Below are 16,661 nucleotides of genomic sequence, written 5' to 3'. Positions count from 1 at the left end.
ATGCAGACTCAATAATTAACAGAATGAAAAGTGCATTATTTAGCAATAATTTCATATTAATATTATCTGAGAGATTTTACAAAAATCAGATAAGAAGTGTTTTTTTGGTTTCATATCCTTGTATGCTCTATTTTTTTCTCTGGGTTAAATATAATTTTTTAACTTGCAAAAAAACATCGTTTTCTATTTTCAAGTTTTTGAAAATAGAAAACAAGGTAACATAGTTTATACTATGTTACCTTATTTTTGTTCCAATGTTATGACCATAAATTGGTGCACATTTTCAAATTTTCATAAATTGTGACACATGTTGTCAGTATAGTACTAAAACAAGTAAAACATTTTTACATTTCGTGAACAAAAGCTTTTATGAAATGAACAACTATTGTGATAGTTTGAAAAAAAAATATGTCAAATATTTAAGTCGTGGGATGTAGGAACACATATCTATTTGGTTTAAATTTAATTTGAAAGTTTAGTTCTTTTTTTACTATAGAATATATTGTGGTTGTCAGTAATCCAATTGCAATTAGTCAAATATTGTTTTTATTTTTGAATAATTGTATGTAATATTTTTACTTTCGTTGGCAATAAGTATTAAAAATTAAGTTTTTTTGTGTATTCCAAATAATTATGTAAAGGTTTCTTTTGTATAGGTTGGTACTAGATACGAAAGAAATTTCGTTATTTAACGGTAATTTAAGTCATTGTGGTTACCTAGGGTTCATGAATAATATTCAAAATATTCTTAAGATAGATGATCATAGGAATTCGGGAAAATTATAGATATCTCATAACAGTAAAAATACGAAGTTTATAACAAATTGTCATTTATTCAACAAAATCATGCCCATAAAATACTAAATATAGTACACATTAACAACAAAAGCAAATGTGATATTATACCGATATGTACAATGGAAATTGTGATTAGCAAATTCAAGATATACGTAGGTAATAATTAGTAACCAATTGCCAGTTTTAATACATATATAAATTAATAAAATTCAAGATTTAAATTAGGTGAGGTAAGATAAAACCTGTTAATAATTTTGCGAAATTAAAACAAGGCAAGAGGCACCAAAATAATTACGAATGCAGTTATTCATCACGGAGCAGCGACTGTCTTCAATGGTATCTATTTTACATTAAAACTTATAGATTTTTGTTTAAATTTTAAATACCTAAATTACACACAAATAAACAAATAATGTGCCGTTCTGAAACGATCACATAAATCTACATAAATTCAACATTTCCAATAAGTACATAGACAATAAAATAGTTTTTGAATTCATGTTACAATTTTAGAAAAAGAATTTTTACTTTATCATTTATTTACATTAGTATGAGACGATATCTAAGAAGGCGACCCTAAAGACTTTATTTACAATTACTCTAACATTAGCTTTCTTCATCAAATTTTATTTATCTTATTTGCAAAAGTATTTGTAAAATTGCACCTAATAACTCAATAATACATAAATCATAGCGGCTTGATAATTCATAACTAAGTCGTAAATGCTAGAACATTAAACATCTAGAACTATTAACACAATAAACAAGACCTAATAAAACAATCAAACACAACATAACTCACTTAAAGAATATCATTTGGTTGCACATACGGTAGGTCAGAATCGTGCCGCGTCTAAATCACGTTTAGTTAATAAAAGAGTGGAGATAATTTATCACGTTTCTGATTGCATTAGGGATGTGAGAAACTGGGCGAGCGAAAGTGTTAACAGCATTACACTTAACGTAGACGCCTGGCTTGAACTCCTCACTGGAACAAACAATCTTTGTTATTCTACGTTGTTAGGGAACGAAAACAGTAAGGAGATTGCGTCGGAGCCTAGAGCGATGTTTGCGAATATATAAAGAATAAAAACACTTTGCTATAGGCGGTTGGAATTATATTGTGTACTCTCTAGTTGGAAAGCAAAGCCACTACAATAATAGTAATCAAACAACTCAATGCGTATATTGAATCTTTTAGTTCGCTTCCGTGGGCAGGCACTTAATTATAAATGATTAATATCCCAATATCGTTTAGAATTTAAAGGTCACGCTCGTAATTTAACCATTGAAATTACTTTACTCATTCACAAAACGGATCCTAGCGTAGGTGTTACGAGACAAAATTCGAAATACTCAATCCAACAAAAACAGTGATGTAGGTACTAGTCTGGTCATTAGGCAATAATATCTTACTACGTCGTATGACGCACGTATTTCCCTTACAATAGTGACCAAAATCACACAAATAATCAAACGCCAGTACCGATCTAGAACTTCGACTAGAGCTGTAAAATATTCATTAGATCATAACAGTCGAAACGAGAGGCAATAACACATCAGACGAGCGTCTTATTACATTTGCCGGTCGAACAGAAGATTAATTTCCAACCATAAGTAATAGGCTCTACATGGAAACTGACGATAGATCCAGTAATACGACCCTAATAGCAATTAAAACCACAACTGATTGCTACAACATAACTCCGAATAGACATAGTAGCTATTGCCGAATTTAATGGTCTGAGATATCTCGATAGACATCCGTTTACAACATTGTTATGAAAGCAAGCAGCCGGGGTCGGTGGTATTAAATTATTCTGAGGTTGCGATTTCAGATAATGTAGCCCGTTTCCGTATAATATGTTTGTGGTGTATTATGAACGTCTTTCAAAATTGTACGGCCGAATACCTTTTTTGTTAGTGGCAAATGGTTGGATCCTTATCTATTTGCTAATGTTTTATGTCTGTATTTTCATGTCAATTACAGTTTTGATACACGTTTTGACCCCATAATGTTAAGTTGCTTTAAAGCGTTGAACAAATGTGGAAAATAAAAAAAAACTCCTACCTAAAGGCGGTTATAGTTCAGTATGATTTTATATGTAACATAAATTACCCAGTTTTGCCTCGATAAAGTCCATCATAATGTTGTTGAATACGATACTCAGAAAGCAACTGTGAGAAAAAATACTGAAATAACTAATCTATTAAATGGTCAACAACTACGATATGACAGTTCCAACTTTTTCTGCTCCACATTTCAAAATGTATTCTAACTCTTGCAACTTACTGTTTGAAAAACTGGGTCCGTGTAAATGAATTAAAAAGCGGTAGAAAGTAATTTATATTTACTCAAAAACTATATAAATAATTGTTAATGTAAGAAAAAATATTTAAATCAAAGCTTTTAATTAAATATAAGCGATAAAGTAATGAGATTATTTTTAATGAAGGCTTTACGTAGTAAAAGCCTCTTAAAGTTTTCTATGTTAATTATCGTTCAAACAAAAAATATGAAACAAGATTTGCTCATTGTTGAAAAATATAAGACGAATAGAATCGTAGTAATTGTGTAGATATATGCATGCATTATGTTATATTATTTTGTTTTAAAAACATAAAGTAACTATTCAGAGGGAATATAAAAACAAGTTGGGAATTAGTAATACTAGTGTGTTGGTATTATTTTAAATAAACGCTGCAAAGTAACCCCACTACTTAATGGTAAGTGAAAGAGGTTCCAGGTAGCGTATCGACTGACGAGAGATGGTTACAATTCGTCGTCAACACGATTATGTCAGTATTTTCGCCCGTCTGTTGTATATATGTTTAAGCATTCTTAACCAATAAAACGTACCAAGTAACATAGCCTCTTTGCTGTCAGCCAGTTGGCTGTTGCCGACGACAGCTTCACTGCCTTCCCGCCACGCGGGCGCCACTCGAGCCGTGCAGCGCACCTCCATGGACCGTCCTGCTGGCACCCGCAGGCCTAGCGCCGCAGACAGTAGCCCGTGTGAATGCTGTATTGGAGGATACTCCACTAGAAGTGATGGGTCTGTTACCTGTTAGGCGAAAGTGATCACTTTACTGAAGAGCATAAGGACGTCCATTTTGGTTAATTTGCTAGCACTAACAAAAATAGGGATAGTAACGGGCTCACCGGTCTGTCTAGTCATTTTCAAATCAACTATAGTAATATAGTTATAACCCAAATTTACCTACGAAACCTTAATAATAATTACTGTCTTTAAGCAGGGTTTCGATGACATTTGAAAAAAATAATATATTTAAGTGATTTTTCATCATCCAAGCGAAAAAGCCCAGCGAAACCAAACTGATCAGTAAAATATCTTTATTTATTTATTTATTTAATTTTAGGAAGGCTTACAGACTAATTTACAATTATACAACAATATATTCTAACAAATTGCTGACAATAAGCCTCCACCTATAGATAACTTAAATAAGCGCCTTACATGTATAATCGAAATTAGGAAGGACTTTTACACGGCATTACATTAAAATTTAAGCCATTGTGTCCTTAAGTATTTTATAAAGTATTCAATTAATTATTAGTAAAGAATTGCTGTGATAACAATCGTTTTACAGTTGTCGTGCTGGTGCAAAAGAGATCGATGTTTAGGTTCAGAGGCAGACTATTAAAGTTGTTCATACTAAAAGGTAGGTAAATAAGAACATTAAATATATATTGCTTTTTTTTAATTGCCTGAAATGTAATAAATAAGATAGAATTTGCAATATGTAGCTCAAAAGCGAATGTCGTACCCACACCAATTCTTCATTAGCTTATTTCCTAAAAACCGAATTCTAATTAATTTTCTAAATGGAAAAGTACCCGTCTCCAAAGGCCTAAAATATTTACGTAATTTTATTTATTTTCCCACATTCTATAAATTGTTTTGCACAGGATGAACTTAATTAGCAATTATTTTAAATAAAACAACGCAGTCTTCTATAATCTAAATGAATTGTTAGAACGTACTAATGAATTCACAAGTGGTTTTGGTATTCGTATGTTAAGTGTAATATTGAATTTTAATTAAAAGCAACGTATGTTCTTATGATGATAACAGGGGATTCATTTAATCCCTACATGGACATATGGTATTTGCTGTAGTTTCTTATTCAATTTAAGCAAATAAAGAGGTTTTATTTTCCAATTTAGCTCGTTTGTGGTTTCGTTCGTATATTTTGATATGAATTTATTTATAATAGAATAGTCACAATAACATAAATAATATCAAGTGAAAATTAATCAAATGTTACGAACTAACTATAAGATCTCGTTCAGATGAGGGGTGTTAGACGCGCGTTATAAAAACGTGGCGCGTAGAGAACACGCATTTTAAATGTATTGTGATGTTCCGTTCACATGTTGACGCGCGCTAGCACATGTTAACGCGCGTTTTGCTAACGCGCCTCTAACGCTTCTCGTCTGAACGGGCTCTTATACGTGTTATGACATGAACTACGAGAAGATAAAGTTATTTCTTATTTGGTCGATGCGATGTCATTAAATATGTTTTTAAAAAACAATATTCAATGTTTACAAAGTGTGGAGTGTTAACATTTTAAAAGCACAAGTACAAAACATAAGAATGTTGAATTTGATTACTCAGTGAATTGCTTTAAAATATTTCATTACGTCTATAACCTAAAGCTGTTATATTTATTCAAGGTCGGGCTGAAATATTATACGACTTAGATTTTGTTGTAACGTTAAAATTTTATTATCGACTTCACAAACTCGCCTACAATTTGTTCCATATAATTGCCTATAATTTTAAAGTGAGCCTATTGCCTCATATTTCAACAAATGGGGACAGATATTTTATAAACGTAATATAATATGCTGATGTTTTTGTTTAAACGTGCGAATCTCTGGAACTAAGTTGCTTTGATACTGAAAAATATTTTACTAACGGTATTTGTTAAAGGGCTTTTACGCGGACAGAGTTATGAGCTAAAGTTAAAAATATAGGTGATATGGAAAATGGCATCAAATTCTATTTATTATATATCAACTAACAACTCCTAAAAAAGAAGCTATACATTAGTCACAATGCAGCAAACTAGGAATTGTGGTGAAGAAATATATTGTGAAACTAAAAACATGTCGTATGAAATTTTTCAAAAAGACGAGGTGCCACAATTCTTAAACAAATGCTTCTTTTCACCGCTCGTTAAAAGCACTCTGTTATGGTGAGAGAAAATATGGGAACAGAAGACTTCCACAAATAAAATTATACTTCTAGTATTGACATTGGTTTTTTTTTTGTTTTAGCGCAGTGTACGTGGCTTTAGATTATGGTTTGAAGTAAGAAATTTATAGAATTTCGTTTATGTTATACTTAAGCTAGCTTTTGCTCGGGGCTTCACCCGCGTGAAAGGGATATGAAATATATATTCAGCATCAAAGCCCGCTATATATTTTCCCGGGAAAAAAAGTTGTCTATATTTTTCTCAGTCTCATACTTCTCATTCTTCATTCCAAATTTCATCGAAAGACATCCGGGGGCTCTTACGCAATCACGGTACGACGTCGTATTAACGCAATGTCAATATGACCCTGTATTCTTATTCCAATCCACTATAAATTTCTTTAAAGACCTTTTAATGAAGAATATTTTGTAGACTTGTTCCAATACTTCGATACTCACATGGTGTTTACCGCTGCACCGTGAACGACGTAATTAAGAACGTTCCAAGTTTGCTAATAACGTTCCACAAATAGTATAACCAAGATCCCGCCATAATGTTTCCACGTGTTGATGTAAACTATTATTTCACGTCTGTGTAATTAGTTATAGTAAACACGCCGTGCTAGTTATGGATTTATGTACTTAGTGTTATTTGGTAACTTGTACTTTGATGAATTAAAAACGTTTAATTTTACAAGTTTTAATGTAAGGTAAGTATACGTAAATTTTTATTTATTGATCAATTTTACTATAGACACTATGTCCTTTTGGGATTTTAGCTTGACATCTCGTTTCATAGTTCGGTTCCCATACACTACTTAATGGGAGTCCTCAAAGAATTTAATATGCTAGCTAATGTTTGATTTATCGGAGTTCTCTTTTCTTCAAGCAAACTTGTTATAAAAACTGCGTTTACATTATCTCATAAGTCAAAAACAACAAAAAAAGATTTATTCAATATCACGTTACGAAATTACTAACGAATGTTAATTTTATCAATTACCTCGAATAAATGTTCTTAAATTTAATAACAGTGACCTTCCCTCAGATCTCTGGGGATATATTTTTATATCCAAGTATTGCCCGCAGAATTTCATTATAGCTGCCCAAACTCATAAATTAATATTACAATTAATCATCCAGCACGTTTGTGAGGCAATGAAAAACGTGAAATTCGCTTTAATGCTCATAATATGTTTACTCTTTTTGCACACCGTTCGACAGCTTTTGTAGTCATATGCAATATGGTCGGTCGTATTTATTTAAATCCAATTACGTGTAACTTGTTTGAGACCGCGGCTTGATTTACGATAATTCAGTTTGATTTTTTTTGAGTGGTAGAGGAATGTTGTAGACGTATTGTCTACAGTAGGCATGGCGTGCTGTAACCGTCGTGGTAACTTGTTTGAGACCGCGGCTTGATTTACGATAATTCAGTTTGATTTTTTTTGAGTGGTAGAGGAATGTTGTAGACGTATTGTCTACAGTAGGCATGGCGTGCTGTAACCGTCGTGGTAACTTGTTTGAGACCGCGGCTAGATTTACGATAATTCAGTTTAATTTTTTTTGAGTGGTAGAGGAATGCTGTAGACGTATTGTCTACAGTAGGCATGGCGTGCCGTAACCGTCGTGGTATCACTATCCCACAGAATATAACAGCTTGCTATTAGGATTCATATACTTAGTGACTGATATTTTTTGGAAGACTGTCCCGCTCTGTTCCATGTTCTTTAATTAGTATTGCTTTATTTTTAACCGACTTCAAAAAAAGGAGGAGGTTATCAATTCGACGTGAATGTTTTTTTTTTCAGCAGGTTCTTTGATCTATCTACTTGTAGGTGTTTATGTTAAGTATAATGTCATAAATATTTTTGGAAAACTGTCCCCCTCTGTTCCATGTCTAATTAGTAATTCCTTTGTTTAGATCAGCAGATTCTTCTTCTCGCGTGAGTGTTTAAGGTATAGTTTCACAAATACGATATGAAAGGATTTACATTAATCATATGCTTGATAGGTTTGTACCTTTTCGCCGTCTATGTCCCAACTTAGCACCGCCGCGGGGTACGACCGCCCAGACGTACAGTTTAGGAACAAAGAATCCCCTCTCCTGTTCTCTTGCTCATTGCCTGTTATTCTTGGACCTTCACGTGGTAAATCTAAAAAAAAAATTATACTTTTAAATATGTTCACATTTGGAATAGGTTAAGTTTGGGGTAATGGCGGATTATGGGGTAATCCTATTGTTGTAAGATTGCTGCTAAACCCAATATTTCCCAATACGGGACAACAAAAAGTTTTAGTTTTATTTAGAGTTTAACAGCAAGCTTAACACAACGGGATTACCCAGTCATCCGATATTATCCCAATATATAAGATATAAAACATGATCATTTAGCTATATTAACGATTCCTGTTCAAAAATGTGTACTTATTATTCTTATGTCAGAACCACTCGAAAGACAATAAAAATATACACATTTTCTTTTAAAAACACAGAACATACATGTTTTTTCAGCCATTGTCATCATACGTTTATGCAGAGCCTCGGTTACTTGTAAAGCAATATTTAAAATGAAATGTTTTTCTTTTGTTAAAAAAGCGCGTACAATCAAAGGAGATTGGATTGTAGTTGAGTTAAAGGTCTAAATAAGGAATATAATCAAACCGCGTGCAAAGAATTTTGTAAGGGTTAAGTGGTTGATCTAGGTATGAATTAAAACTTACAAATAACTTCCATCCTGCCTTCGCCAGCCGCTGACGCAAAACTTGGCGCCTCCGCCGATACTTCACACCGGTATAAACCTGATGATTTAAGTGTTACCTGATGCAGCGTGACTCTTTGATCGTCTGACTTTTGAAGCTGTAAATAAAATATGCATTTAGGCCAGTTTGTTTTGAACTTAAAAATATTTAACTAGATTGGATGTTGTACGCCTTGCAGACGCCTCTTTAGTCTAATGCCAAGTTTAGATTAACAAGTTGTGTAAGAACTTTCAGATGCGTTTACATTAATCGCAATATTTCAAAATTTGCACAATTCAGTTTACCGTGATTGTTTACACGGTAAAAATTACTTGCGGAAGTCGACTTCTGCAAATTTTCTTGCCAATCTAAACTTCACTTCTGGTTGTGGAACGGGCGGCTCTGAGTTTTTTTTTCCGCAACATGTTTAAATATGTTGCGTCGACCCAATATTTATTTATTTATTTATTTACATATCTATACGCAGCCATTACAGGTTACACCCAATTCGACTGGCGGAACTATTATTAGAATAGCATAAGGGCAGATGGAGCAATTTATGTACTTTTTCGCCAATTCTTGTTACAATCTTTTATCTGCCTGTAACTATAACTATAACTGTGTTTAATTCACGCTACTCATTTCCCCTCGAATGGGAACTATTTGTATTAAAATGCATTAAAATACGCGACACAAAGTTGGGTAAATTAATCTTTAATTTTACATGATTCTAAAGAGAACTGTCTTGATACGACAATCTTTAAAGGGGAACTTATTCGAATCCTGTTGCATTTTCTGGCGCAACGAACTGACTATTTAGGTATGACTAAAACAATACGCCGTCTTAAAGGCAGTCTAAGAACGGCAGCGCTTTATTCATGTCACTCTTTTATAAAAAAGAGTGACGTACCGATCAGGGAAAAGTATCTGAGCAAGATACAAAATATGCATGTACATATATCTATCTATATATATCTACTGGTGGTATGTCTCTCATATGTGAGCGTCCGCCTGGATAGGTACCACTGCAATGTCTATTTCTGCCACCGAGCAGCAGTATGTAGTCACTGTTGTGTTCCGGTTTGAAGGACATTGTAGCCAATGTAACTACTGGACATAATAAGACTCAACATCGCATGTCTCAGGATGGCGAGCACGGTGGAATACCAAATAATACTTGGTAATTCAAGGTGGTGGATGGTGTTTCTACTGTTTATGAGCGGTCTTATCGCTTACCATCAGGCGAACGGCAAGCTCGTCTTTACTCGTATTTTTTTTATTGAAAGCAATAAAAAAAATTAGGCTTCAAAATATATACGAGATAAATAAATAAATAAATATTCCAAATACAACTTAATTAAACAATTATCAAGAAAATGAACGATAAACTATGATTAATATTCAACATTTCGTAAATCGCTCCTCAGAATTGTTCGTAATCCCTAATTCGCTTATTTAAGACTGCGAAGCGGAGTAGGTCGGAGAGTAATAATTTATAACCTCAATTAAAATGAAATGGAAATAAATTTGTAGAAAATTAATTACTCCAAGTCATGTAAAAGTTATTTTATTAAACAATTATGATAATTATTATTATACATAACTTAATTTTTTTTATGAAAAATTTATGTTGAGAATATTATAGAATTTAATCAATAGATTTGATATTGCTAAGAAGTCAGCCAGCTAGCTTACTTATGCACATTAATGTATCTTTAGAAAATTACGGGATATTCCCTTTTAACTTAAACATCACTTCAAACAAAAAGACTAAATCCGAGATGTCCATCGGTTTAATAAAAGCATCGAAATCTAGATCTTTAGTAAAGCATTTTTTACCATTTAACGTGATCTTGCCTATTAGAAGATAATCAAATTACTTCGACAAAATTTCATAAAGCGACACATGAAACTTTAATACGATAATTTGGTTCAACATATATTCATCTACTCCATATGCCTGAAATACTCTCGAGATTGTGTGGCTTTTGGCTCATTTCTATCACCGTATCTTTTGTCAGTTCTCTTGTGGACGAACCCTTTTGTGTTCCACGAATAGGTTACCGAACTACATATCCTCCGTAGAGAACGGGATTCAAGAAAACCTTTCAAATTATTCAATATATCTCTTGGCTAGGAGAACACGTATATCATGCCTCTTCAACAGTTCTAATTTTCTAATGTTGATATTTCAATACTTAATAGATAATAGATTATATAGTTATATAAATATGTACTAAAGAAGTTTCTGATATAAGTAATGTTCATTAATAAAGCATTAAAGGTTATACAAGGGAAACATTTTGGGGTGAATTACGTTCCAATATTGACGTTTTTATTGTTTATATTTATGTCATATATTTCTATTCCGAAAATGCTAATCAAAAACTCGATTACAATTTAAAATTTTCTATTAAAGGGCGGTTTCATTAAAGCGACTGCGATGAGAAATTTAATAACGCAACGTATTTGTACACGAGTGTTATTAACAGTGCGTGAGTGCGCATTAAAAAGTTGTTTTCTAATAACGTAAGCTTTTTGTCACAGTAATATCCCCCAGTGTTACTAAACGCTCTAAATTCATTGTTATTCTAGGAACGTAAAACATTCACCGTCACTATAATACCTAACATTACTCTAATAATGATCCAAATTATAATAAAAATAATAAACTTTTCAATTGCAAATGTAGAAATAAGAAAGACTTTTCGAAACTTTTGCTTGTTATTTTTAACGAACTTGAAATATTGCGATGTTGGAGTACAAAAATACTGAGGATTCGGTGGATTGTTGGGAATTCTGTAAAGCGAAAGGTTGAAAAGTTCGAAATCTGGGCAGCGGGACCCGCTCGGGATGGGGTTGACGTTTACAAATGTTACATGACGGGAAAGCTTTAAATGACAATTCAAAACACGTTGAAAGGGCCATTTGTTGGAACTTATGTTAGCAAGGATTTAAATTAGAGTGTTGGAATTCGTGGCATATAAGGATAAGGGAAATAATCATGATAGCTTGAAATCCATAGTTCTAAATTTTGGAGAAGTAAAGCCACGCAGTAGACATTCTTATTTAGGAAATAAATATGCTGATATGATCGTGTTAGATCTTAGCATAAAAGACCCGAAGCATCAATATAAATTGTTTCGTTCAGTGATTTCCTACCTAATAAATCCCGTGTATATCTTATTCACATTCTTCATCTCACTTTCTTCTCTAGCATTAGATGTTCTTCAAAAGTTGTTCAGTCATAAAACTAATTAATAGCCCCAAAAATGATCGCTAAGGGATTTATTGTAAATATAATTACGTCACTCACATCAACTTTGATTCCTTCCAGCTTGTAAGCGTGTTTCGGTGGGTCGTACTTGGGCATATATCTATAGAATTCTTCGTTGTCTCTGTACCATTTAACTGAATAAAGTTTGTCAGCACCAAGTTCGTAGTCGCACTCAAGTTGTGCCACTTGCCCCCGCACCCTGTACGTGGGCACGGACACTTGAACCATTCGCAGCAGTAACGATTCTGAAACAAGAATATAATGCAATATTTATCGGAATGATTAGTAGCGTAACTACACCGCAAATTTCCCGTGGCGAATTAGTCTAATAGAGCCCTAACATAAAAAATATGTACCTATTTCGATTTTTTCGTGCGACATCTTTTAGGTCTCAATACAAAATTTTACTATATTTTTGGGTGCCCGTGAGACATGAAACACCGAATGTCAAGCTATCGTCATGTCGATGAAACTAAGATGATAAAGCCAGATGGCCCCATTCCGTCTACGGAGGCGAATCTGTGTTTTTGCAATAACAGGCATGAATAGTGAAGTTTTTTTACTCGTTTTCTATTGATATGGTTGTCCTTTGATCACATAATGGCACAAGGACGGCTATGCCCCTGCAGACGGAATAAGGCCTTTACTCTATTCTTGGATTCATCTTGGACGTAATATCAATATTTAAGAGCCTGCCAGAAGTTAATGTCTATAAACCTATGCCATAAATGTGATATTAGAATCTTTTTTGGTACCTGCAGTTCCGCCCTACATCATGTCTAGACGAAACGAAATCTCAACGTATCATAACATTAATCAAAATATGATAAAAAAAATATTTTATCACGACACGACGTCGCCAATATTTTATGATGTAAAACAAATATAGATAGAAGAAACATATCTTAAATATGTCAGAACCCGATACCATTACATTTATATGATTTGATGTGCTCATTTTCGTTTAATGATGTTTCATAGGTATGTAGGTAGCGAGTTTATCATTATATTGTGAATCGCCTAGTTGAGTATGGAACGGACTGTCGAGACGAATGTCCGTTCAACTCGGAAGGGTACATATCTCTGACTTTTCTAAAATTATGTGTTATATTTGTGAATTATCATTTGCTAAAACTGTGAAGGAAAATACCGTGGCGAAACTTGAGTTTCTCTATAGAAATTATGAGGGTGTGTGAAGTCTATCAATCCGCTCTAGGCCAGCGTGGTGGACTAAAGCCTAATCCCTCTCAGTAGCAGAGGAGGCCCGTCCCCAGCAGTGGTACAGTATACAGGTACAGTAATACAGGGCTGATATTCATGATTATTATTATTATAACATATTAAGAAACGAGGTTAATGAATAAGTATCATAAAAAAAGAAACACATTTCAATCATTTGCAGGGTACGGAACACGAGTCGCGATTCCAACTTGCATTTGCTCGGTATTTTATGATCATTGTTTCCGCATGCAGAGTGCTCGCTCTGGTTTGCCGTCCATATATACTACGCCCATCAACACGAATACTTACAGTGTCAACAGAATAAATTTATTATAGAGATATATAAAATTATGCTTATTTTTATAGTATAATGGCTTCTACTCACGTTTCGGCTCGCGTTATATGTAAATGACTTATTATGTTTGTCGCTCAACTATTTTATATGAAAGTCAATGGTTGTAGAATAAAGTTAATGAAACAATTGGAGTTGTTTTCTAAATGTCCCACTCTTTATTACTACTAGCTTTTGCCTGCGGCTTTGTCCGCATGAAAAAGTTTCTCCGGGCTAAATATTTTCCTGATATAGAGCATTGAGGAGGTGTTAAAACTTTCCATTAGTGGAAAAAAAATCAAAATCGGTTCAGTGTTCCTGAGATTAGTGTTTTCAAACAAACTCTTCAGCTTTATATATACCTATAAGTATAGATTCATAACACGAATGTTTCATTGACGTGTGAATATATTTTAAAAGAAATCGCTTTATAGATTTCATCTTCACCACATTCTAGATCAAAATTCCTTTGTTCATTCTGTCGGTCGGGACGCGAGCAAAAACTAATTCCGTATACAAAAATATTCGCACTGTTTCCGTATTTATGCGAGCTGAATATTCGTGTCATAGTTTTTAATATCAATGACACGAAAAATCCTAGAGTGGAATGAGGACTATGTATGTGCTGTTCAGTGGGTTTATTCAGATTAAACTGCACGTCAAAAAACTGTAACATGCTGCTTTTCCTTTTGTTCGAAATTTAGCCACACAGTTTTTCGTTCTAAAAATTCTGGAACTTTCGCCGGAATGGGTATTTAATGTTGTATTCCCGAAACAACAGTGGTGTCCTCATATAACGTCTCTAGACTAATTAAAATAAGTACATAATATAATAAAAGTTAGACCGATTAAACTCATCGGAACCATTTTCTTTCTTTGTTTCTCGCTGTTACAAGATTATGATAAACATCTATTAATTTCTACTTGATTTTAAAAGCAAATCTAATAGAGTTCTATCAACACTGTCAGTAGATTTTTCTGCCAACATTTGCATGTAGCCGTTGAAATTAAGCCACAACATTTTTGAAACATGTGATAGAAATGTAGAGCGACCTCGCATTGAAATAAAATAGGGGCATAAGAAATAAATAACTATACGAGCCGAATTATTGTTATCTTAGATATATCAACTAGAATGCCTCGGTGGCATAGTTGTACGGCAGCGCTCTGAGGTCCTGGGTTCAAATCCCCGGTCGGGTAATGATATTTGGGTTTTTCTACTTAGTATCATCCCGAAGTCTGAGATTTGTGCCCGATATGGCGATAGTCTTGCCCCCTATTACATCTTGGGGCGGAACACACTTGGCGAAAAGTGGGTGCTCTGGTTGCGCCTCTGCATAGCTCTTCGGGATAAATGCGTGATGTAGATATATCAAGAAATAGAACAAAACGGCCACGTTGCGAGCAGCCATGAACGTGATAGGCAGATCACTGATGGACATAAAAAACACAAGTTCATTTAAAATTGAACATCTAAAATGACTACTTGAATACCTCATCATATTTTCTCATATACCCTTGATAAAGGTGAAATTTTAAAACTATTCTTATATTATTTCTACTTCAAAATGAACGGAGAATGTATGAATAAAATATCAAAGTGTTGAAAATTTATTTAAATCTGGGGTCCACGAGAGCTTACGTTGCGAAACGTTAAATTCACACATTTCAATTAAACTAAGTTATATGGACATACATTTTGAAATTTAACTATGAATTGAAAATTTTATTAAATTGTGGTAATAGAGTTAGGTTATGCAAGTTATTTTTTATAATTGGAACGCATAGTAAATCATCGACAAGGTTTTCGTCACATAATGTCGTTTTTATAATTTAAATATGGAACATTCTTACAGTTATGCACACAATATTTTCGCTTGCCAGGAGTTAAATCCAAATTACCTCTTTACTGTAAATGATTTCAGCTCTAGTATAAAATCAAATACTACCCAATGATATTTAAGAATAATAAATGCGCCATACCCTAACAAAACAAACGGGAAAAGTGTTCCCACATGCACACATCCTCATTCTATTACATTACAATTCATTGACATGTGTGAAAAATATGACGTATTTAAACCAGTGCGAACAAAAAAGACGGCTTATATTTAACATTTAGGCGTAGTGTATGTAAAACATCTAAATTGGGATAATATTAAGCCTTCAGATTTTGTGTGATAATAACATATAGTTTTTGAGTATCATTAATGCTACCCTTTTCATTCTAAAGCATCATTTACACGGAGGAATTATTGCTAGCAATAATCGTTCGCAATTCGTTTTTGAAAAAGTTAAACCGTCTGAACAATCGCAAGGGCGAGGCAATTCTCGCCCACGTTGATGGATACTCAAATTAAAGACTAAATTTAGATACCAGACTAAAATGAAAGTTACAAAACATCCATTTTATTCATCGCGGATAATATAGCTTCAACATGAGAGTAATTAAACTATAATTACTTCATGGTTTTTAATTATTTCGAAAATTATCAGATAAAAAATCACCTTTTATAAAAACTTTTTATAAAAAAAGAAATCTAATTATAATTAAATAAGAAGGTCAGTTGAAAAGGGATAAATAAATATTAATACACAGCGCCAAAGGTGTCGTATAACTATGTTATAACTAATCTTCCAACTGTCTTCAATACATACATAAATTTTTTTTATAAAAGAACTTTAAGCGGCATTCGAGTCTCGTAGAGTTACTTCGACAATGCGGTTGACGGCAACGCTATTCGCGGTCCGGACACAAATAGCAGATCGAAATGAAACTTAGATATAAGTTATACAATCTTTATGACGCAACCATTTTTGGTATTACATTTTGCACGATTTTAAAACGATTACATCGAGGTTGTATTAGTAAATAGATAGCTCTACACGATATTAGTGTAACGTCCTTGAATTGTGCACTAGTTTTGGAGTTCGATTTCTAATACAAGTAATTAAGAATCATTTTGAAATGTATCTCGTATAATGACAATATTTTGATACATTAACAGCACATCGATTAAAGCACGACACTACATCGCTCGGCACTCCGATATGTCATGGTGGCGGA

The 16,661-nt window shown here is 33.4% G+C and overlaps 1 protein-coding gene across 1 annotated transcript in view; it reads right to left on the bottom strand.

Moving 5' to 3' along the window:
- Positions 1–819: 819 nt before the first annotated feature.
- LOC115449797 overlaps positions 820–16,661 on the bottom strand; it is a 31,795-nt gene continuing 15,953 nt past the window's right edge. The window contains exons 2-6 of the mRNA XM_030177689.2: positions 12,082–12,287; positions 8,748–8,883; positions 8,046–8,179; positions 3,659–3,863; positions 820–1,786 (exon numbers count right to left, since the gene is read on the bottom strand). Of these exons, the coding sequence (XP_030033549.1) occupies positions 1,692–1,786; positions 3,659–3,863; positions 8,046–8,179; positions 8,748–8,883; positions 12,082–12,287 (776 nt within the window). The 3' untranslated portion in view covers positions 820–1,691. The remainder of the gene's footprint in view (positions 1,787–3,658; positions 3,864–8,045; positions 8,180–8,747; positions 8,884–12,081; positions 12,288–16,661) is intronic.

This window comes from Manduca sexta, chromosome 26 (assembly GCF_014839805.1).
Source record: "Manduca sexta isolate Smith_Timp_Sample1 chromosome 26, JHU_Msex_v1.0, whole genome shotgun sequence".
Lineage (NCBI taxonomy): Eukaryota > Metazoa > Arthropoda > Insecta > Lepidoptera > Sphingidae > Manduca > Manduca sexta.
The sequence above is the reverse complement of the archived record's forward strand: the minus strand, read 5'-3'. Positions and strand labels throughout refer to the sequence as shown.